Genomic DNA, 24,662 nt, shown 5'->3' on the forward strand with positions numbered 1-24,662 from the left:
ATAGTAAAACGCCGCCAAAAAAAAACGTATCCAGGCAACACAAATTGTTGAGATTGGTTCATCCTCAGCAACGTTGAGTAAAGTAACAACTATCACGTGACTTTGCCTCTCCGCGATGGTACTTTTCTTTCCATAAAAACGTTGTAAGATGTATTTTTCTAACTGAATACACCGGAAAGGATAATGTTTTCAATCTTTTAACTGGAATCTAACATAAAAAATAGTGAAAAGCCGCCGAAAGAAATCGCTTTCAGTGAACACAAATTGTTGTGATTGGTTCATCCTCAGCAATGTTGAGTAAAGTAACAACTCTCACGTGATTTTGCCTCACCGCGATGGTACTTTTCTTTCCATAAAAACGTTGTAAAATGTATTTTTCTAACTGAATACACCGGAAAGGATAATGTTTTCAATCTTTTAACTGGAATCTTACATAAAAAATAGTGAAAGCCGCCGAAAGAAATCGCTTTCAGGCAACACAAATTGTTGTGATTGGTTCATCCTCAGCAACGTTGAGTAAAGTAACAACTATCACGTGACTTTGCCTCTCCGCGATGGTACTTTTCTTTCCATAAAAACGTTGTAAGATGTATTTTTCTAACTGAATACACCGGAAAGGATAATGTTTTCAATCTTTTAACTGGAATCTAACATAAAAAATAGTGAAAAGCCGCCGAAAGAAATCGCTTTCAGTGAACACAAATTGTTGTGATTGGTTCATCCTCAGCAATGTTGAGTAAAGTAACAACTCTCACGTGATTTTGCCTCACCGCGATGGTACTTTTCTTTCCATAAAAACGTTGTAAAATGTATTTTTCTAACTGAATACACCGGAAAGGATAATGTTTTCATTCTTTTAACTGGAATCTGACATAAAAATAGTGAAAAGCAGCCAAAAAAAACGCATCCAGTCAACACTTATCACGTGACACTGCCTCTCCGCGATGGTTCTGTTTTTATTAAACACACAGTGGATAATAATTATTCTTGATTAAATCCAAATTAACCCCAGTTCTAGTCATTTAAAGCATAATAGCCTAAAACTGACGACTACAAATGTGTTTTGCGTCGAAGCTCTAGATGTCAGTCAAATCTGGCCGTGTTTTGATGAGCTGTTCTGCTCCACTGCACTTCAATTCTTCTTTATATAGATTCACATTCAATATTATGCGATATTCATTCACTCAGACTGATACAGAAATGTCATTTGATAATGTTCTGAGCAGTTTCAATCCTCGAAATGTCACTGCACCGATCTGAAGATTAGATTCAGCCTTTCTCCAATCGGGTTATTGTGAGGAAAATGTTATGAAGAACTGCCAATATGAAATATAAAAGGGCATTTCAGGTTCTGAATTAAAGTACAATGCAATGGACAAAAGCAGCACTGTCAGCTAATAAGCTAATGAAGTAGAAGTGTGTGATCAGAAGTGTGTGATCTCCAGTGTTTGATCTAGTTTCACAGCAGATGGTCAAACTTCGCCTGGAGCTTCGCCTTCTTTGTCAAATGATATTTCAACTGCTTCACAAACACAAAGAACAGACACAAATCTGAGCTACTGATAGTCTATAGGGACACAATCTGATCTGACAACACTAACACATGCAGGAATAATTACAGACACACTGATGTCACATCTATAAATGTGCATATAAATGCATAAAATATACAAATACATATTATTTATCAATATAATTACTGATATTATTTAGCATTTTGATTAATATACACATTTTAGTAGTGTGTGGATATAACAGGGGCATCTCTACTAAAGTCTACTAAAATCTGAATTTGTCAAATGTGAAGAGATCAAACAGCAGTTCATCTAAATTTCACAAAAAGCTTATGGATGTGATTATAAGTCAGACATTAAAATTAGTTGCTGTTTTTGTCTCTTTTCTGATGAAGATTCATTCATTCTTTCTGTTTTAAAGATGTTTTCTTGGGATAGTTTGACTACTCAAAAGAGAACATAGGAAAATATAAATTGTGTTCGTGTTTCCTGCTACATTTCACTTACATAAACAAAAATTTGCCTCTAAATCTCTCTTTTCTTTATTAAAAGTTGATCTAGACAAGTACATGGAAACTATCCAAAGTTCTGTTCATCCTAAAACAGTCAAAAATGCATCTCTATCTATCCTTTGTGTTCTTTCAAACACAGAATAAACATGGATCGGATTTCGGGGTGCGAATCGCAAATCATTCAATTTGTGAAATGATTCGCGAACCCGCTCCGGAGCCCCGATCTGAATCGAATGATTCGCAATATTTGAATGTTCAATTGATTCGTGATACGTTAAGTTCTGATCCAAATCAAATGATTTTTTGAATCCGCTCCGAATATCCAATCTGAATCAAATGATTCGCGATATGTGAATGATTCAGTTGATTCGCAATACGTTAAGTCCCGATCTGAATCAAATGATTCGCGATATGTGAATGATTCAGTTGATTCGCAATACGTTAAGTTCCGATCTAAATCAAATGATTCGTAAACCCGTCCAAAGTTCCGACCTAAATTAATTTATTTGCGTAGTCCCGGTCTGAATAATAATTTGCGAAACATTTTAGTTTGGTAGTTGGTAGAGCAGATCGCAAATCATTAAATTTGCGGAATGATTCACAAAACGCAATTTTAAAGGAACACTTCACTTTTTTTGGAAATAGGCTCATTCTCCAACTCCCCCCGAGTTCATAAGTTGATTTTTACCGTTTTGAAATCCATTCAGTCATTCTCCTGTTCTGGCGATATCACTTTTAGCATAGCTTAGCATAGATCATTGAATCCTATGAGACCAATAGCATCACGTTCAAAAATAAAAAAAAAACGACATAAAAGATGACATACTGTTAATAAATTTAGAAAAATGCCATTACAAAGGTAAAAATAATAAGAATAAAGTTGAAATATTTCGAAAATAAAGTGGAAATGTTACAGGAAAAAAAATTACAAAAATAAAGTTGAAATTTTTTGAGAATAAAATAGAATTATTTCAAGAACAAAGTCAAAATATTGTGAAAATAAAGTTGAAATATTACGAGAATAAATATTTCAAGAATAAAGTTGGAAATATTCAGAGAATAAAGTGCAAATATTACAGGAATAAAGTAAAAATTACAAGAATAAATTTGAAATATTAAAAAAGTCAAAGTATTTCAAGAAATGTATTTTCATGTCGAAATGTTTCAAAAATAAAGTCAGAATATTACAAGAATAAAGTTGAAGTTTTTCGAGAATAAAGTCAAAATATTTCAAGAATAAAGACGAAATATTTCGAGAATAAAGTCAAAATATTATGAAAATAAAGTCGAAATGTTTCAATAATTCAAATCATAGACATTAAAGCTATAATATTTTAAGAGTGTAACATATATAACTACAGAAGAGTCAAGCTTTAAATAGGTTTTTAAACTTGGTCATTTTGAATGTGATAAAAAAAAAAAAGGCAGAATTGTGAAAGTTGGAATTGTGAAAAAAGTCAGAATTGAGAGAAAAAGGATGATTTGTGAGGGAAAAAATAAAAAATAAAATTGCAATTGCAAAAAAAGAATTGCAGTAATTAAAAAAATTCAGAATTGTGAGAAAAAGTCGCAGTTGCGAAAAAAAGTCAGAATTGAGAGAAAAAAAGTCAGAATTACAAGAAAAAAAGAATTGTGAAAGAAAAAGTCAGAATTGTGAGAAAAAAAATTGTACAAATAAAATTGTAATTGCAAAAAAAATTGCAGTAAAAAAAGAATTGAGAGAAAAAAAATTACAATTTTTATTTTAAAAAGTCAGAATTGCATACCTGTCAGCCAATCAGAACCAAGTATTCAGACAGACCGTGGTGTAAACAAGTATATACACACACACACACACACATAAATATGTTTATGTATTTTTATGTTTATACAAACTATAAATAAGACAGAAGCAGAAATCCTTAAAGTGAAAATTCATATTTTATTGGTTCCATACATTAATTTAATCAAGGGCAGAAATTAAGAAAACAAAGTTATATCAAACAGGGGCATCTACAAGGTTAAAGGTGGAAAAGGTCACCAGTTTGCTTCAATTACAAGTGCAGACCTTTATTTCATTCAGATCGATTCAGCTGGTCAGAAAGAGAGAGAGAAAAATAATCAAAGAGTACAAAAATCTGAGTTTCAGCAGTATTGTTGGGTCAAAGAAAACAACAACTGAACATGTTGATGAAACATGAGAGCTGTTCACAGTCCGTCTCCCTTAAACACATCAGAAAACAAGAAACGGATTTCATCAAAATCTGGCAACAAACACAGACCGTGCCCTTGATTTCAATTCATCAGTCGTACGAGAAATAAAAAAATAATCGAGAGAGGGGAAGGACGAGGTTGGTGTGTTTTCATCGTTCACGGTTTGCCTTTTTTACACATTAGATCAGAATGGCTTTATGTAACTCTAAGAGGAATACATCTCAATACAGTTATACAGAACTCTGCTACTACCTTAAATATACAAGCACAAGTACACAAAAATCAATCAAAGCCCACGCTAAACCACTCTCTTTAAAAAATAAGACAAACCAATAGAATCTGAGGCTTGAAATCTTTAAGGACCTCGACGGTTCTGGTACTCCTTGGTTTGCAGCTTTCAACATCGGTAAAAAAAAAAAAAAAAAAAAAAAAAAAAGAGAAGAAAAACAAAATAATAAAATAAAACATTCTAGGGAAATAGAGGCTGGTATAAAACACGGATAAAATTCTCCAAAAGTTGAAATGCTCTTCATGTGATATCAAACATCCTCCAGCAATCAGAGGAAGATGTCAGACTGCAAATTAAAGCGCTTGTGTTTGACGTTTCACTCCCAAAATAAGAAACGACATTTTGCTGAAAGACAGTATCTAGTCTATTACAACCATTGGAGTTTTTTGCACTGAAATGATGATTTAACATTCCCCCTGGAAGAGAAGAAGAACGCTAGTGTTTTGATTTATGATGATTCACATTTTTGCAATATAGTAACCAAACCATGGAAGCTTGTTTCCGCCACCCATTCAAAAATAAAGGTAACTGTCACTTTTTACCTCGCAATTCTGACTTTTTTCCTCGCAATTCTGACTTCCTTTATTAGATTTGTGAGATATAAACTCACAATTGCTAGTTATAAAGTCAGGACTATTTTCTTACAATTGCGTGATTATATCACCAATTCTGAGAAGAAAATAAAACGCAATTGCAGAAAAAGACGACAACTGAGGTAAAAAAAAAAAGTTTTTTTCTGCAATTGTGTTAGGTAGAATCTACCTAGAAAAAGGTACAATTGTGAGAAAAAAAGTCACAGTTACGAGAAAAAAAGTCAGAATTGAGAGAGAGAAAAAAACCGCAATTACAAGAAAAAAAAGATTTGTGAGAAATAGGTCGCAATTTAGAAAAAAAAATTAGACTGTGAGAAAAAGGCAGCATTGTGAGGGAAAAAATTAAATTGCAATTGCAAAAAAGAATTGCAATAAAAAAAGTCAGAATTGTGAAAGAAAAAGTCAGAATTGCAAGTCACAACCGAGAGAAAAAAAATAAATTAAATAAAACTGCAATTGCAAAAAAAGAATTGAAGCAAAAAAAAGTCAGAATTGAGAGAAAAATTTTTTTAAATTGCAATTGCAAAAAAAGAATTGCAGTTAAAAAAGTTAAAATTAAAAAAAGTCGCAATTGCAAGAATTCAGAATTGTGAAAGAAAAATTACACAACTGCAAAAAAGTCATCATTTTATTTTAAAAAGTCAGAATTGTAAGAAAAAGTCGTAATTGTGTGAAAAAAGTCAGACTTGTCAGAGAAAGTCGCAATTGCAGAAAAAGTTAGAACTAAGAGAAAAAACAGTTGCAATTGTGAGAAAGGTGGCAGAATTGTGAGAAAAAGTTGTAAAAAAAAAAAATTGTTAGAACTTAGAGGGGGAAAAAAATCACAATAAGAAAACAGTCAGAATTGTGAGAGAAGTCGTAACTGCGGAAAAAGTCAATTTTATTTTTAAATGTCAGAACTGTAAGAGGAAAAAGTCGCAATTGACAGATAAGTCGCAATGAGCTTATATTTATTGAGTGGCGGAAACAAGCTTCCACACTGAACAGCATTAAAGTCCTCTTTTCCTCATGCAAAATGCCATTTCTTGCGAGTGAAACATTATCTGAATATTTGTTGGTCTTGTTGGCGTTTTACGTGGTCAGATTTCTGGGTTTGGTCTTTAACTTAAACATATGAACTATCTACAGGCTCCTCATAAACCACCAACAAAACCTGGAGTGTGTGATTTTTAAAAACTGTCCCGTGTGGAGTAAACTCTTTCTGTCGTGGCGTGACGCTCATCTCCGGTCCTCCGGGTCGGCTTCCTCCGCTGACAGGAAGACCAGCATACTGCAGGAAGATGAATGAGTCGACTGCACCTCTTTCTTCCCATTGGTTGCCCGACGCACCCCGGCTCCGCCCCCATCCCGCCCCGCCCCGAGTCTCACTGAGACGCCTGTGAGGTGGGGTTGTCGTTCTTGCCCTCCTGGCTGGACGGAGGCTTGTTGTTCCAGGGGCTGTTGGCGCCCAGCGCGGGCGAGTTGTTAAAGCTGTCCTCGTCGTCGATGCCGTTGGCCGCGTCGAACTGCGTGTTCTCCAGCCGCGTGATCAGACGCTCGTCCTCGTCCCCGAACTCGCCGCCCATCAGCGTAGGCTCGCCCACCACCATCACATCCTGAGCACAACGAAACACCATCTTAACATTACAAACACAATTCAGTCATATTAAACATCCCGCAGCAATCAGATGTTTCATTCCAAAAATAAGAAATTCAATTTTGCTGTAGGAAAAGGTCTAGTCTATTACAACCATTAGAGTGTTTTGCATTAAAACGATGATTAAACATTTCCCCTGCAAGTTCTTATTATTGTAATGCAAACAAGAGAATAAGAACGCTAGTGTTTTGATTTATGATCATTCACATTTGAAAAAAATTAAAATAAACCATTGAATCTTTTTCTGCTACTAAATAAATCAATGGTAAATGTGACTTTTTACCTCCCAATTCTGACTTCTATTAACTCACATTTGCAAGTTATAAAATCCAATTTAGAGGAAAAAAGGACTATTTTCTTACAATTGCGAAATTTTATTACCAAACTTGAGGAAAAAAAGTCTGAATCGTGAGAAAAAGCCGCAATTGAAAAAAAAAAAAAAAAAAAGCCAGAATTGCGAGAAAAATGGCAGAATTGTCAGTAACAATTGCGAAAAAAAGTCAAAATTGTGAGAGAAAATCGCAATTGCAAAAAAAGGCAGAATTGAGAGAAAGTTGCAACTGCAAAAAAAAGTCAGAATTTAGAGGGAAAAAAATTTCACAATAGTGAAAAAAAAGTCTGAATTGTGAGAGAAAGTCACAATTGCCTTTATTTTTTATCTAGTGCGTGGTTTTCATTTAATTACAAGAAAAGAAAGTCAGAATTGAGGGACAAAAAGTCACATTAGGAAAATGTCAGAATTTAGAGCAAGTTGCAATTGCCTTTATTTTTTATTTAGTGGCAGAAACAAACTTCAATGGTTTAGTTACTGCATCGCAATGAGAATTTTTTTTAAATGTTAATCATCAAATCAAAACACTAGCGCTCTAATTTTCTTGTTTCCTGTCAAAGTAATGGGAACTTGAAGAGGAAATGTTTAATCATCATTTTAATGCAAAAAACTCTAATGGTTGTAATAGACTAGATTACATCCTGCAGCAAAATGTTGTTTCTTATTTTTGGAGTGAAACGTCAAAAAAAAAAAAATAATAATAATAATTGTGAGAAAAAGTTTGCAAAAAAAGTCAGAATTTAAAGTAAAAAGTTGTAATTGCGAGAAAAAAAAAAGTCAGACTTTGTGAAGAATTGTGAGAGAAAAAAGGTTACAATTGCAAAAAAGCAAAAAAAAAAGTTCTTTTTTTCTAGTTCTTTTATTATGTTATCTAGACTGGTGCTCTGAAAGTGTGGACTTTATTTTATTTGATTTATTTATTTATTGTGAAGTTGTAGCTCTTCTGCAACCTCTTTTTTGTCTGTTTTTTTTTTTTCAATTTATGGACTGAACAAACATGGGACACTTTATTCCTTCACTGTTAATTATTTTTTAAAGCCATGTTTCGATGACAAAAAAAACTAAAAAAAAAAAAAAAAAATGTGATTGGTTACTCACTGGGACCTGACTGGACAGCGGGAAACTGTTTGCTGGGCTCTTCTTCTTGTTGTTGCTGTTGTTATTGGATCCGCCGCCTGCGCTCATTGTGCTGCCGCCCGACATCTTGCGCTTCCGTCGCTTGCTCGGTGCCTGTCTGGCCGGTTCGGCTGTGGAGAGAAACAACACATAAGAGCTCAAACACACGCTACACAAACACCAGCAAAAACTCTGAGAGAGACAAGAGCGACTCCTGACCTGGAGGAGCAACCATCCTCTGCCACTTCTGGAACAGACACGTCTTCAGACAGTCTCGGGGACTCAGGCTGTACGTCTTGTGTCTGGACATCAGCTCCTGCATGGGCTCCAGGATCACACACAACTGAGACAAAAACATACACAACAACACAAGTTACTAATAGAGTCATTGGCTCACTTGATTCGTCCAAAGTTGATTCATTCAGAAACAAAACAAGTGACCGCCTTAATGAATGATTCATTGAATCTTGATTTATTTAAACAGCTGATTCATTGAGAAACGAAGCAAGAGACTAATCTTTATGAATGAGACACTTAATCGTTGACTCATTCATACACAGCTGATTCATTCGGAAAGAAATCAAGACAGAGATCTTTATGAATGAGTCACTGAATCATTCGCTCACTTGATTTGTTCAAACAGCTGATTCAATCAGAAACAAAATAAGAGACTGATATTTAGGAATGAATCACCAAGCCATTGGTTCTCTTGATTCGTTCAAACATCTGATTCATTTAGAAACAAAGCAAGAGAGTGACCTTTATGAATGAGTCACTGAATCATTGGCTCAATTGATTTGTTTTTATCCCACTGCTTTATTAAGAAACGAAGCAAATGACTCTTAATAAATGAGTCACTGAATCATTGGCTTACTTGATTTGTTTCTTATGGCATATTCATTCAGTAATTAAGCATATGTCTTCTTTATGAATGAGTCACTGAATCACTGACTCACTCAATTTTTTCAAACAACCAATTCATTCAGAAATAACACAAGTGACTCTCTTAATAAATCACCAGCTTAATTGATTTGTTCAAACAGCTGCTTTATTCAGAAATGAAGCAAGTGACTCTCTTAATAAAGGAGTCACTGAATCATTGGCTCACTTGCTTTGTTTCCTATGGTTGATTCGTTTGGTAACCAAGCATACGACTTCTGTATGAGCAAATCACTGAATCATTGACTCACTTGATTTGTTCAAACAGCTGCTTCATTAATAATTTAAGCAAGTAACTCTTAATAAATGAGCCACAGAATAACTGATTCACTCAATTTGTTCAAACAACTAATTCATTCAGGAATGACACAAATGACTCTCTTAATAAATGAGTCAATGAATCATTGGCTTGATTTGTTTCCTACGGCTGATTCTTTCAGTAGCGAAGCATATGACATCTTTATGAATGAGTCACTGAATCATTGATTCACTCAATTTGTTTAAACAGCCAATTCATTCAGAAATAAAGCAAGTGACTCTTAATAAATGAGTCACCAAATAATTGATTCACTCAATTTGTTCAAACAACTAATTCATTCAGGAATGACACAATTGACTCTTAATAAATGAGTCAATGAATCATTGGCTTGATTTGTTTCCTACGGCTGATTCTTTCAGTAGCGAAGCGTATGACATCTTTATGAATGAGTCACTGAATCATTGATTCACTCAATTTGTTTAAACAGCCAATTCATTCGGAAATAAAGCAAGTGACTCTTAATAAATGAGTCACCGAATAATTGACTCAAACTGCTTATTCGTTCAGAAACGAAACAAGTGACATCTTAAGATACTGAATCATTTACTCGATTCATTCAAACAGATGATTCATTCAGAAATGAAGTGACTGTCTTAATGAATGAGTCACTGAATCATTGACTCCCTCAATTTGTTCAAACAGCTAATTCATTCAGAAATTAAACAAGTGACTGTTTTAATAAATAAGTCACTGAATCATTTACTCTATTCATTTAAACAGCTGATTCGTTCAGAAACTAAGTGACTGACTGAAGTCACTGAATCATTGGTTCACTTGATTTGTTCAAACAGCTGATTCATTCAGAAACAAAACAAGTGACTGCCTTAATGAATAAGTAACTGAATAATTGATTCACTCAATTTGTTCAAACAACTAATTAATTCAGGAATGACACAATTGACTCTTAATGAGTCAATGAATCATTGGCTTGATTTGTTTCCTACGGCTGATTCTTTCAGTAGCGAAGCGTATGACATCTTTATGAATGAGTCAGTGAATCATTGATTCACTCAATTTGTTTAAACAGCCAATTCATTCGGAAATAAATCAAGTGACTCTTAATAAATGAGTCACCGAATAATTGACTCAAACAGCTTATTCGTTCAGAAACTAAGTGACTGACTGAAGTCACTGAATCATTGGTTCACTTGATTTGTTCAAACAGCTGATTCATTCAGAAACAAAACAAGTGACTGCCTTAATGAATAAGTAACTGAATCATTGACTCACTCAATTTGTTCAACCAGCTAAATCTTCTAGAATTGAAGCAAATGACTGATCTTTATAAATGAGCCATTGAATCATTGGCTCACTTTATTTGTTTAAAACCAAGGATTTATTCAGTAATGAATCACCACTGTGTTGATCAGATGCTCAGTTTCATTAATAAACTTGAGCAAAAACAGACAATATTGTGTTTAAACATTGTCTTTTTCTCCATTGAACTTAATATCACATTTGAAAATATGCAGATATTGAGGAAAAAAAACAGCAATCATACTGGTATTTTTTCCTTAACGAATCAAACCAAAATAAAGTGTTAAACTGACAGCCCTAGTTACTAATGAGCAGAATGCAAGCTGTAGAAGATGTCACAGTGTTGTGTTGTGGTATTCGTACTCGGAGGTAGTTGAGGGTGGAGTTTGACAGGCCGCATCTGGTGATGTTTTTGGACAGCTGATCCAACATCTGCGGGTCCTGAGCCTGCGACACAAAGATCCCACCATCATCAGGTATGAAACAACAGCTAGAAGAACAAACAGTGTGAGATCCAGAAAGAGGAACTGACATGCATGGCCAGGATGCTGCGGGGAATGAGCTCTCTGTGCTGCCGGATGCTGAAATGCCACGTCTTTATTCTCATCATGTCATCGAACATGAACTCCAGGTACAGACGGCCCTCGACACACACCTGAGGAGACCAGAAACACCCGGTTAAACCACAGAAACATCCTGCTGAACGTCGCATTAAACATGCACAGACACACACCTGTGTGAACATGGGCTTGCCGTTCTGCGTGACCATCGTACACTGATCACAGTCCAGAGACACGAAGTTGTTGTGGAAGGATTCTTTAGGATGCTTGAGAACGTAGTAGAGCTCAGTGGCGCCACCTTCAAACACACTCCTGAAGTAACGAGGAATCAGCGTCCGACCAATCGCTGCGAGAGACAAGAGCATCCGTGAGAAATAGGATTCAAACTTGAACACAGATCTAAACATCTCATATGGGACACTCACTATATCGTTTAGGACCGTCCTCCAGACAAAACGTGATGGTGAGCATAGCATCATCCTCGAAGAATTCAGTAGTGAAAGCGTCCCACCACAGATTATCACACTCCTGAGAGAAAGAGATAGAAACAGTAAGCGATAGCTCTCTGATATCATCCACCCAGCTCAAGCTGATAGACATTTCTGCGCTAATGTTATAGGGTTTATGTCAGGCATATGAAAAGCATCTTAAATTATTAAAATGTTTAAAGTGCTGATAGTTAAGACTGAGAAACACGGAGCTATAAATGTAAACGGAAAAGCGGATCTGTCTCACCTCTGTCCAGTTCTGAAGCCGTTTGTTGAGTTCGAATATCCTGTAGTCTGTCTGATTCCCATAAGGTGTGTGTCTCCTGCGAAACACAGACAAACAATGAGACTTCATGAACTTTAGATACATTAAAACACATTTTCATGTTACATGTTGCAAACGGTCAGTGTATTAACCCTATTTGATATGCAAGGTCTCTAAATGATCAACATGATCAAACTTTGCTGTTAAACCCATTTCACACACAATCTACACCATGTCTTCTGTCGTTTGATTGATAGTTTAGACCTTTTTTGTCAAGTAAAATCTCTTTCAGTGTAATTGTGCAAACATCTACCGACTGATTTTTATCAAGCAAACAAATAACTGTAGTAATATTTCCAGATAAAAACTTACTAGATTGAAGCAGCTTGGCTTAACTTGATTCTCCATTAATCGTTTTATAGAAAAATGAGTGAGTGTCAAATCTGATCAAGATCTTTGAGGAACGTTTATTTGTTCATCTCTCAATCATCATTGGATTGCATTGATTATGCAATTACACATGTTTGGATCATTTCAATCTCATTTATATACATATTATTGGAGCACCAGTGTTGGGGGTAACACAAGTTATGTCATCAGATTACTTTTTCAAGTAACTAGTAAAGTACTTTTTGTGTCCTTTATGTATGTCATCCCATTTTATTAACCAATGTCTTTGCTGCTGACCTATGCAACCATACTATTAACCAAAACTTATTTAGATTAACTAACATTTGTGCTTCATTTTTCCTCATCAAGAGTGTTGAACTTTTCCTACAGTTCTACTGTACATATGTGAATTTACTTTTTTCAGTCTTAGGTTTATTTATTTCACTTTTTGGTGTGAAAGGACATTTACATTTGCTAAAAATCTAACTTTTTACATTAAGGAGAGACACTGCAGGCAAAAACAGTTTTTTCATGCACCTGTCAAATTTAAAATGTTGGCCTTTTTGCTTTTTCATAAAGGGTTTTTTCAGACTAGTGGAAAGAAAACACCCAAAAGACACTTAAGTACTTATTTTATAGCACTTTATCTACTTGTGTCAGTAGATTTCAATTACAATACATATTTTTAAAGGCTGTTTTCTCAAAATGAGTTTTTTCTCCTACACTGAGCCTTACATCTCCACTTCAGTAGCACTTACACACACCAAACTTCACATTTTATTCCTGTCTATATCCTGAAGGTTTTTACAGAGGGATGTGTTAATATAGAATTTGCTTGATTTTATACATTTTACTTCCCCAAACTGGTAAAAATACTGTCTGTTCAAAGTTGTATGGAGTAACAAAATGATACCCAAAATCCCTTCGGTACAACATTCGACTCTAATATGTCAAAAAAAAATAAACAAGAATTTTAAAAACCGATCCGGTGTTTAGATTTTTGCACTAGAAATGCAAATTAGTGTATATTTGATTAAATAATGACTAATTTGCGTATTTAAACCTAACATTTTAAAAACTTGTAATACAAAAAATGTTTGCAATTATGTATGTAATCAATCATCTGGGTAAGTAAGGTGATCACTATTAGTTTTTTTTTTTTACCCTATTCACCTGCAGTGTCCCGCCTTAAAAACAAACAAGCAAGCCCCGTCCAGATTTAAAAAGTAACGCAAAAGTAATGTAACACATTTAAAAGTAATGCATTACAATATGGCGTTACTACCTTAAAAAAGTAACTAATTACGCCAAATTGTAATGCGTTACTTTTAAAAGTAACTTTTCCCAACACTGATGACCACTTAGATTTACAATACAAGCAGCAGAATTTCATCTGCACTAAATTGTATTTGTTCCTCCATAATCTCTCTATATCAAACTATGAGCCATAAATACCTGATGGATCAAATATGACACTCAACAAAAAACATGCAAAAAAAAAAAAAAAATTAAATTGATTTTTCAGACTATTATTTTACAATCAGGCCGCAACGGGGTTAATCAGAAAGATGTGTAAATGTCTCACCCGATGCCCGGCTCCAGGTACGTGGGGGGATACATGGGCGTCGGGCTGTAGAAACAAGACAGACACCAAAACACCATGAAAGATCATGTCAAACCTCATAAAGTTCACATAACATGTTTTATAAATGCCGCACGGCCCTCATGAGGACGTAAAACAGACTGTAACACACATCCAGACACCGAGAAGTGACCCAGTGCAGTTTTCAGCCTGCAGGCACTATCACAGACAGGAAAAGAGTCGTTTTCTGCATTTATCAGCGTGCCACAGTAGATATGACATGAACTAGACTTTAGGGAAGCCACTCCCACTTCCTGGATTCCATCCAATCCTGGACACTGATTGACAGCTGGTTTTCCAGCAGGCTTTGGAGACTAGCACTTCCTGCTCCCGCTATCTGACACAAACACCCGCTGACTGCTGATGCAGCTGAACGCTCTTCTGTCCTCACAGACGCTTACAGGAACTCACAACGCACCGAACCTCGCAAGTGACTGATTTGAAACGCTCTCCATTAATGGTCACTCATGTGTGTCATAAATTATTCTTTATGGATAGTTTTTAGTATGATATACTCGAGTAATAATATCCCTGCGATGAGATGATACAGGTGATGGTGCTTTTGTTTTTTGCGAGGAATGATGCTGAAACAGACGGACTCACCCCACGTCTCTGTCCAGCATGGTGCCGGGGTGGAAGGGGGGGAAAGCGCTTCCGTTGGGGGGCTCCTTTGGGGAGTACAGCTTGAACGACTTGGAGGAACAGCCTGAGGAGGGAGAGAAAGAGAGAGAAAACGTGCAGTTCTGCATTAGTCAAACATCAGGATGATTTAATACCAATACAATTAAATGTACAATATTATGGAAGCCCGTTTCTGACACTGAATACAAAATAAAGGGAATTGCAACTTATCTTACAATTCTGACTTTTTTCTCAATATTGCAGAATTGCACGTTTATATTTCATATTTCTGACTTCTCGCAATTCTGAGAAAAAAAGCCAGAATTGTGAGTTTTTAATCTTGCAATTCTGACTTTATAACTCGCAACTGCAAATTTATATAACGCAATTCTGACTTCATTTATCAGAAATGTGAGTTATATCTCACAATTCTGACTTTATATCTCGCTACGTCATGTTAAAGTCAGAATTACCAGATATAAACTCACAATTGGGTTTATCTCTTGCAATTCTGAATTTTTAACTTGCAATTGCCAGTTTATATCATGAAATTCTGAGAGAAAAAGTCAGAATTGTGAGTTTCTCTCTCACAATTCTGATTTCATAACTAACAATTGTAAGTTTATATCTCATAATTCTGAAAAAATGTCAGAATTGCGAGATAAAGTTGCAATTACCTTTTTTATTATTTTTTTATTTAGTGGCAGAAACAGGGTTCCATACAATATACTTGATTAGTCAAAACGTAGGATTTATACAGCTTTTCAGAATTTTAAATATCAAATTCAACTGATTTGGGCTTCTAGTCAAAAGTTTGGAGCATTTGGAAAACTTTTAAAAAGTTTCTTATAGAAGCCTCTTGCTGCATTTAGAATTTCACACAGCTGTTTTCTGTGTAAACATCTGTTAAAATGTCATTTATTTCTGTGATCAAAGCTGAATTAAAAAAAATAAAATAAAAATCAGCATCATTACTGCAGTCTTCAATGTCACATGATCCTTCAGAAATCATTCTAATAATATGATTTGTTGCCCAACAAACATTTCTGATTATTATCAATGTTGAAAACAGCTGTGCAGCACAATATTTTTGTGGAAACTGTGATACACGACCATTCAAAAGTATTTTTTAAAGTAATTAATATTTGTATTCATCATAGATGCATTAAATTAATCAAAAGTGACCGAAAAAGACATTTATAATGTCACAAAATAATTATATTTCAAATAAATGCTCTTCTTTTGAACTTTCTAATTATCTGTCAATCCTGAAAAATAAAATGTATAAGAGTTTCCACAAATATATTGTGCAGCACAACTGTTTTCAACATTGATAATAATCAGAAATGTTTCTTGAGCAGCAAATCAGTATATAAGAATGATTTCTGAAGGATTATGAGACACTGAAGACTGCAGTAATGATGCTGAAAATTCAGCTTTGATCACAGAAATTAATTACATTTTAACAGATATTCATATAGAAATCAGCTATTTTAAACTGTAATAATATTTAAACTTTTTTTTACAGTACTTTTGATCAAATAAACGCAGCCTTGCTGAGCAGAAGAGAAAAAGTACTCATTCCAAACATTTGTCCAGTAGTGTATATCAACCATTATAGTACAACACTGGATGCTGATTATTCCAGAGGTGCTAAAACACAGATGTTGATTTTGAATGAACATTTGTGAAAGACTGAATGTACAGAGTGTGTGTGTGTGTGTGTATGTGTTGGGGGAGGGCAGTACAGTGACTGTCTCACATACTCGAGCAGTAAAGACCCTCCATAAACAGAGCACAGGGGCGGAGGTCAGCCACACCCCTCACCCTCTCCATCCCGCCAATTAAACACATCTATAACACGATGCATTCAGCCACAATGAGGTCACGACCCCTGTTGTCGCGGGAACAGCTCCGCCTCATAATGACCGCTCGACGTGTCTCGCAAATAAATCCGAGAGCTGTCAACTTCACGGCGCATCGTAAAATGGAGGGCGATACGGCACAGGAAGACAGACACTCTAATTGAATTATACAAACAATACAAGAATGATGGTGAAAAACATTGCGATCACTTCACTGTAACATTCAGGTACTGTATTCTAAAGATATGTAGGTTCAAAAAATTATTCCATATATTATAATATTTATGTGATATATCGTGTAAAATAGAAATATACAGTCAACATTTAAAATGGATTCAAAAAGTTAAAAGTTGTCCTAAAACAAGAACATGAAATGTTCTGTTTTTTTTTTTTTTTTTTACAAACAGAAAACAAATTACACACAGACTTTTATTATTTTAAAATGTATTAAAAATAAATGCAAATATTATTATGTATTGTCAATTATAAAATTGTAAAAATTAAAAATAAATGTACATATTTATTTTTTGTGTAAAATAAAAATAAATGACACAAATTAATATTATTAAAATGTATCGTCAACTATAAAATGATAAATTTTAAAAAATTATATATAATTTTAAATGTAAAAGAATATATATATATATATATATATATATATATATATATATATATATATGTGTATCAAATAAAAAAATTACACAAATTTGACAATGATTTCTTTTCTATTTTATAAATGTATTTAAATAAATGCAAAAATATTATTATTAAAATTTGTCATGATTATAAAATGATACAAATCTATCTATACATATATATTTATTTTATATATCTATATCTATCTATATCTATATATATCTATATATATCTATATAGATATAGATATATATAGATATATATGTATATATGTATATATGTATATATGTATATATATCTATATATCTATATATATCTATATATATCTATCTATCTATCTATCTATATATATATATATATATAGTGTGTGACTCGAGCGTGTGTGTGTAAAAAAAGAATATACATATATTATATATATTTATTTTAAATGCATATACATTCTTAATATACATACAGACACACACACACACACACACACACACACACACACACATACATACATATATATATATATATATATATATATACACACACACACACATATATATAATGCACAATTTCTGGATTCTACATCAAACATTAACCTTATTTAACAAAAACAGTAGGTGCTTTTAACCAAATACAATACACTGTAAAAAGTTTTCACCAGATTCAACTTAAAAACCTAAGTTCAGCAGCTGCCTTAAGTTTTTAAGTTAAATCAGCTTAAGACTACAAGCTATTTTAACTTATTACATTAAAATGAGTTGATATAACTTGAGTTTAAATGACTTAAGTTGATTTAACTTAAAATCTTAAGGCAGCTGCTAAACTTAAGTTTTTAAGTTGAAACTGGTGAAAACTTTTTACAGTGTATAAATCTAATAGAAACCAACATGCACTGTAACTATTTGACATGTTGCTGAAGTTAAAAGCAGCAAAAAAAAACGCATAAAATCCACCTGTAAGCTTGAAGCAGCAACACATGCTCAATGTAAACAAGATGCTCTCAGCCATTAACGTCTATGATCAGGTGTCCAATGTGGATTTCAACAGTTTCACTACAAATCACCAGAATCACTTCACCACTTTATTTTCCTGAAATAAAACACACTTTTGACCCCACACAGCAAATACACAGGTGTTTCTAAGAGAGTCAACTGCGGGACAGACTAAATCTCAATCTAAAACAATAAAAAATCTCACGCTCGCACAGCGCACAGGAAGCGTCCCGGCATCAGAGCACATCCTTCATTAAAGATTCATAACACAGACTTTGAGCCATTAAATATTCACTGGGGACGACACTGGACACAGGTTAGTCCTGTTCACGGACACAAATCCCTCTCACAACAGTGCTACGCTTATTAATATTACACGGGAAACAACTAGCACTTCTGCAGGCCTGATGAACGTAGATTTAAGACTTTAAGAGCAACCAAAGACAACTAAAGGAATAAACCGAAGGGCATCCAATATGTTCTTGTAAAATAAATGTGATTGAAAAAGCTTGAAAATACACTTTTTAATAGCAACCAACAACTTTTCAATTCATTTTTCTAAAAACAAAACATTAGTTCAAAGCTTGAATAGCTTTAGTCCAAAGCCACCAGAATATTAAAACAACTTTTATCATATCTTCAGATCACACTGCAAAAGTGCTTTTCTAAGTTCCTTAGTATTTTTGACTTGCTTTCCAGTACAAATGTGACCCTGGACCACAAACCCAGTCTTAAGTAGCACTTTGCAGCAATAGTCAGAAATACATTGTATGGGTCAAAATTATCGATTTTTCTTTTATGGCAAAAATCATTAGGATATTAAGTAAAGATCATGTTCCATGAAGACATTTTGTAAATTTCCTACCATGAATATCCCAAAACCTAATATTTAATTAGTAACATGCATTGCTAAGAACTTCATTTGGACAACTTTAAAGGTGATATTCTCAGTATTTAGATTTTTTTGCACTCTCAGATTCCAGATTTTCAAATAGTTGCATCTCAGCCAAATATTGTCTGATCCTGACACACCATACATCAAAGGAAAGCTTATTTTTCAGATTTCAGATGATGTATAAACCTCAATTTCAGAAAATTTACACTTCTGACTGGTTTTGTGGTCCAGGGTCACAAATGTCTAAAGATTCTTAAAAGACAACATTTTTATAGAGAAATTGATAAATTAGTTTTCTCCAAATAACTTGTATTTAATAAAATGCATGATTCTGATTATTCATCAATGGTTTTATGTAATGCAGCAATACAAACTAAACATCATGCATGTGAATAAATCTGAAAAAGGTAATAAAGAAAATACATTTTAAAGGATTAAATTGCAAAACTAGAGTTTAAAACATGTATTCTTAGGGGAAACATTTTTAAAATGTAGATCTGAAGTACAATAAATACAAAAAAAAAAAAATACTCATGAAATAAACAGAATAAGATGGCCTTCTTTGTAAAACTGATCAAAACGAAGTGAGTTTATGATTAAAACATGATTAAATCTGCCAATGGGCTCAGAAAATTCAAAGGAATTGAACGTTTTTATACTCAACTGACAGATTTATTTTTGTTTTAAACAAACTCTTTTAATTTTCTTAATTTTTTCAAGAGTTTATTTTATATTTGCATGTTCAGTAATTGCATCTTGATTTAAGGACATTTGTGAACCTGGACCACAAACCAGTCATAGGGGTCATTTTTGATTTATACAATGAATAAATAAGCTTTCCATTGATATATGTATGTATATAATAGGACAATATTTGGCTGAGATACAACTATTTGCACATCTGGAATCTAAGGGGGCAAAAAAAATCCAAATATTGAGACAATTGCCTTTAAAGTTGTCCAAATAAAGCTCTTAGCAATGCATATTACTAATCAAAAATTAAGTTTTTATACATTTACTGCAGGAACTATTTATTGTAAGAATGCATTGAAACTCTAGTTTTGCAATTTATTTCCTTAAAATCTATTTTCATTATTACTTTTTTTCAGATTTACACACATAAAACCATAAGAGATTTGTGCCCCTGGAACACAAAACCAGTGATAAGGGTCAATTTTCATCTAAAAGCTGAAAATGGGAAAGAAGAATCAAAATATTGAGAAAATTGCCTTTAAAGCTGCCAAAATGAAGTTCTTAGCAATGCATAATACTAATCAAAAATTAAGTTTTGATATATTTATAGTAGGAAATTTACAAAATATCTTCATGGAACATGATTTTAATATTCTAATGATTTTTAGCATAAACGAAAAAGCAATAATTTTGACCCATACAGTGTATTTTTGGCTATTGCTACAAATATAACCGTGCTATTTAAGACTGGGTTTGTGCTCCAGGCATAAATTTTTTGCAGTGCATGCAACATGACTTTAATAATTTAGGACTTTAAGGCTTTAAATTGTAGAAGAGTGAATTAAGACTTTTCAAGACCCATAGTAAACACCTTTACAGCTTACAGACATCATAATATTCTGATTTATAATCAGACTAAAACATTAACTAGACGCAAAACAGGAAGCACGCAGAAAGAAATAAGCCCGTTTAGCCATTTAGTAAGTAAATAAAAAGTGAGCATTAGATCTTAAGAGCGTCCCATTAAGAGATATCATTCAACGGCGGCTTAATGACTTTCTAAATCAAATCAAACAAACTCAAACTTCCCGTGCAGTAAATTGCTTTCTTGAAAACATCAGCAGCAGCAGCTCTCTCTCTCTCTCTCTCTCTCTCTCTCTCTCTCTCTCTCTCACAGCCTACAGTGTGGCCATAATCAAATTCCCGTCTAAATGTGCCACATGATAAGTTGAGTGCATATAGGACAGCAGACGTCATTACAGCAACATACAAATCACATACAGACGTGTAGTGTTGATTTTATGCCTGACGTAACGGGCTAATGGTCCGTCGCATGTGAAAAGTGGGAAACGATGATCATATGATCTGCTAATGACTGTTTTCACCACAACACCGCAGAGACCCTCGAGATGATGCTGATGGCTTCCAGTAAATGGAAATTACTGCGAATTAAGAGGGAAAACACTTTACATGAACGCAATTGCTGATACGGGAATATTTCACTGTTTTTTCCCCCCAATAAAACATGTCAAAATGCTAAGACAAATGCAGTACAAATCTGAAATAAACAGTTTAACTAATAGATTTTAAAGGTTTAAAAACATACACTTCCAGTCAAAAGTTTTTGAACAGTGAGATTTTTAATGTTTTCAAAAAAAATCTTTTCTGCTCACTAAGCCTGCATTTATTTCATCCAAAGTACAGCAAAAGCAGTACAATTTTTTTTATATATTTTTAATATTTTAAATAACTGTTTTCTATTCATTACTCCAGTGTCACATGATCATTCAGAAATCATTCTAATATTCTGATTTGCTACTCATAAACATTTATTATTATTATTACGTTGAAAACAGCTGAGTGGAATTATTTTCAGGTTTCTTTTAAGAATATAAAGTTCAGAAAAACAGCGTTTATCTGAATTAGAAATCTTTTGTAACATCATAAAATATCTTTATCATCACTTTTGATCAATTTAAAGCATCCTTGCTACATAAAAGTATTCATTTCTATAATTTCTTTCCCTCAAAAACAAATTATACTGACTCTAAGCATGTACATTTTTACAAAAGCTTTTTATTTCAGATAAACGCTTATCTTTGGATTTGTCTATTCATCAAATAATTCTGAAAAAATGTACTCAACTGTATTGAATATGATAATAATAATCAGAAATCAGCATATTAAAATGATTTCTGAAGCATCATGTGACACTGAAGACTGGAGTAATGGTACTGAAAATTCAGCTGCGCATTACAGAAATAAATTATATTTTAAAATATATTCAAACAGGAAGCCGTTATAATAAATAGTAACAATATTTCACAGTTTTATAGCCTTTGCTGTACTTTAAAATCAAATAAATGCAGGCTTGGTGAGACTTCTGTAAACCTCACTGTTGAAAAACTTTTGACTGGTAGTGTGTATCTGCATTACAATAACTAAAAAGTCAGTTTATTCGTGAAACAAGCAGAAAATTATGGTTTTCACAGCAGACCGTGAGTGAGAATCTGTGGTCATGAGACTCATGAGCTCATATGAACGGATCAGTCAGTGTTTACACTATATAACCACACACACATTCACTAAAACAACACGGTAACCCTGAAATCCCAGTTTGACAGACTTTAACAACGCAGAACTCTAACGAAAGCTGCTTTCTAGCAGTCAATGAGCTTGAGTGTTCATAAAAAAAGCCCATTGATGAGGCCCGCGGCTACATGCTAATGCTAACAGCGCAATAAAACACCGACATGAGCGAAGAATCCTTGAAATAAAACACCAAAACATAACCAGATAAAAGCGAAAACCCCGTCAAAGTAAAAGTCGACAATGAAATTGACATAAAGCCCCTCAGTTCGTTAGAATAACGGCTAAATAGAGGCGTGTAAATAAACCCCCTCAGCTTTACCTGAAACACTGGTGTACCGGAGGATCGAGCGACTCCACACGGGCTTTAGACGAATCCCGGGACGCGGAGAATCATGAACATCGGTGTGAAATCATGGGAAATACGGCGGTTATTGATGTAGAATCGTCCGTTTTAAGTCGCGCGAGGCCTCGAGCTGCAGGTCCCGCGGCGCTCGTGCTCGATGAACCCGCCTCGAGAGTCTTTGTGTTCACGCGCTGAGCGAACAATAGACGCGCACAGGCCCGACTGATGCTCGCTCGACCTCTCTCTCTCTCTTTCTCTGTGTTTTCTCCTCCTCTGTTCTTTCACCTCATCTACACCTCCTTTAATCTCAGGATTATCGCTTGTTTACACATTCAAAGCTTTATATATTATATATTTATATTTAAAAATATATATTTACAGTATTTTTTATATATATAGTATTACAATAGGATGCAAAATAATTAATAAAAATATATGTGTGTATATGTGCGTTTTTTTTTTATAAAACAAAATATAAAAAATATAAAACATCATAAATATATATAAAATTATATAATACAGAGTTTTAAAACAGGTGTTAAAATAAGGTGAAAACAAATTAATAAAAATGTATAATATAATATTTTTAGAGAGAGATGTAGTGCAAATAAGGTGCAAAACAATAAATAAAAATATGACAATTATATTTATTATTTAATGTATTAATTAATATTTAATTATTATTTCTTAATTATATGTGTATTAATTTATGTATATATGTGTATACATGTTAATTTTATGAATTATAAGTTATGTTTATTGTTTTTATTTTATGTACTATTTAATTTAATATAATTACATCATTATTAATTTATCTATTTATACGTTTTAATCTATTGTAATTACCTTATTTTAAAATAAATAAAATGAAAAATAATAAAATTATGTGTATATACTTTTTTCATATATACGTTTAATTACATTTATTATTTTTCATTTAGTTTATTTTTAATCATTAATAATTAAATATAAGTCTATATTTATAATTTATAAATTATTTGTACATTTTAAAATGTATAGGCTACATATATTTATTTTATGTATTAATTAATTAATTATAATTACATAATTTATAATTATATATATATATATATATATATATATATATATATATATATATATATATATATATATATAAATAATTAATATATATATATTTTTATCTAGTTTTATCCATTACTTTATTTAAAAATAAATAAAATGAAAATAATAAAATTATATACTGCATATTTTTTATTAAATATTTATAAAATTTTCATTAATATTTAATTAAATACAATTATATATTTATAATTTATAAATTATTTTTACATTTTAAAATGTATAAATTTCTTTATTAATTTTATATTTTTCATAAAAAAAATTTATTCATTGTTATATTCTATATATTTTAGCACCTTATTTTGATACAATTTTAATGACAATTATATAATTTAATATTATTAACACACACACACACACACACACACACACACACACACACATACAACACACATATATATATATATATATATATATATATATATATATATATATATATATATATATATAAATACATCACAAAATACATTGTATTGGTTATATATTTGAAATATATCAAAACTTAATTTTGAGAATTTTGATGAAGGAGATTTTTTCCAATATTTTGATTTGTTTGCATCCTCAGATTCCAGATTTTCAAATAATTGCATCTTGACCAAATACTGTCCTATCCTGCGCATGCATCAATGAAAAGCATATTTATTCAGAATCAATTTTAAAAAAATGAACCTTATGACTGGTTATGTGGTCCAGGGTCATATCTATGATTGTACATTTGTTTTTCTTGACATTACTTGTGCATAATGCTTTGACAATATTGCATGTAAACACAATCATGCTAACAAAGCACTTAACACCGAATATATTCAGGAATAGTCAGATCAGTGGATCGAGACGAATGTTTGTGCATTTAGTGCCCGTCTGAATGTCCGGTTCGACTGAATGTTGTCCG

General features: G+C 33.0%; 1 protein-coding gene across 1 annotated transcript; it reads right to left on the reverse strand.

Moving 5' to 3' along the window:
- Positions 1–6,012: 6,012 nt before the first annotated feature.
- ldb1b (LIM-domain binding 1b) lies at positions 6,013–22,677 on the reverse strand. The gene is made up of 11 exons (XM_073825735.1): positions 22,646–22,677; positions 14,648–14,750; positions 13,988–14,032; positions 11,995–12,070; positions 11,685–11,787; positions 11,433–11,605; positions 11,232–11,354; positions 11,063–11,146; positions 8,404–8,527; positions 8,167–8,315; positions 6,013–6,696 (listed from the first exon to the last, which is right to left on the reverse strand). Exons 2-11 carry the CDS (start codon positions 14,665–14,667, stop codon positions 6,466–6,468), a joined length of 1,128 nt encoding a protein of 375 aa, XP_073681836.1. The 5' UTR covers positions 14,668–14,750; positions 22,646–22,677; the 3' UTR covers positions 6,013–6,465.
- Between the last annotated feature and the right edge of the window lie 1,985 nt (positions 22,678–24,662).

This window comes from Garra rufa, chromosome 20 (assembly GCF_049309525.1).
Source record: "Garra rufa chromosome 20, GarRuf1.0, whole genome shotgun sequence".
NCBI classification, from domain to species: Eukaryota; Metazoa; Chordata; class Actinopteri; order Cypriniformes; family Cyprinidae; genus Garra; species Garra rufa.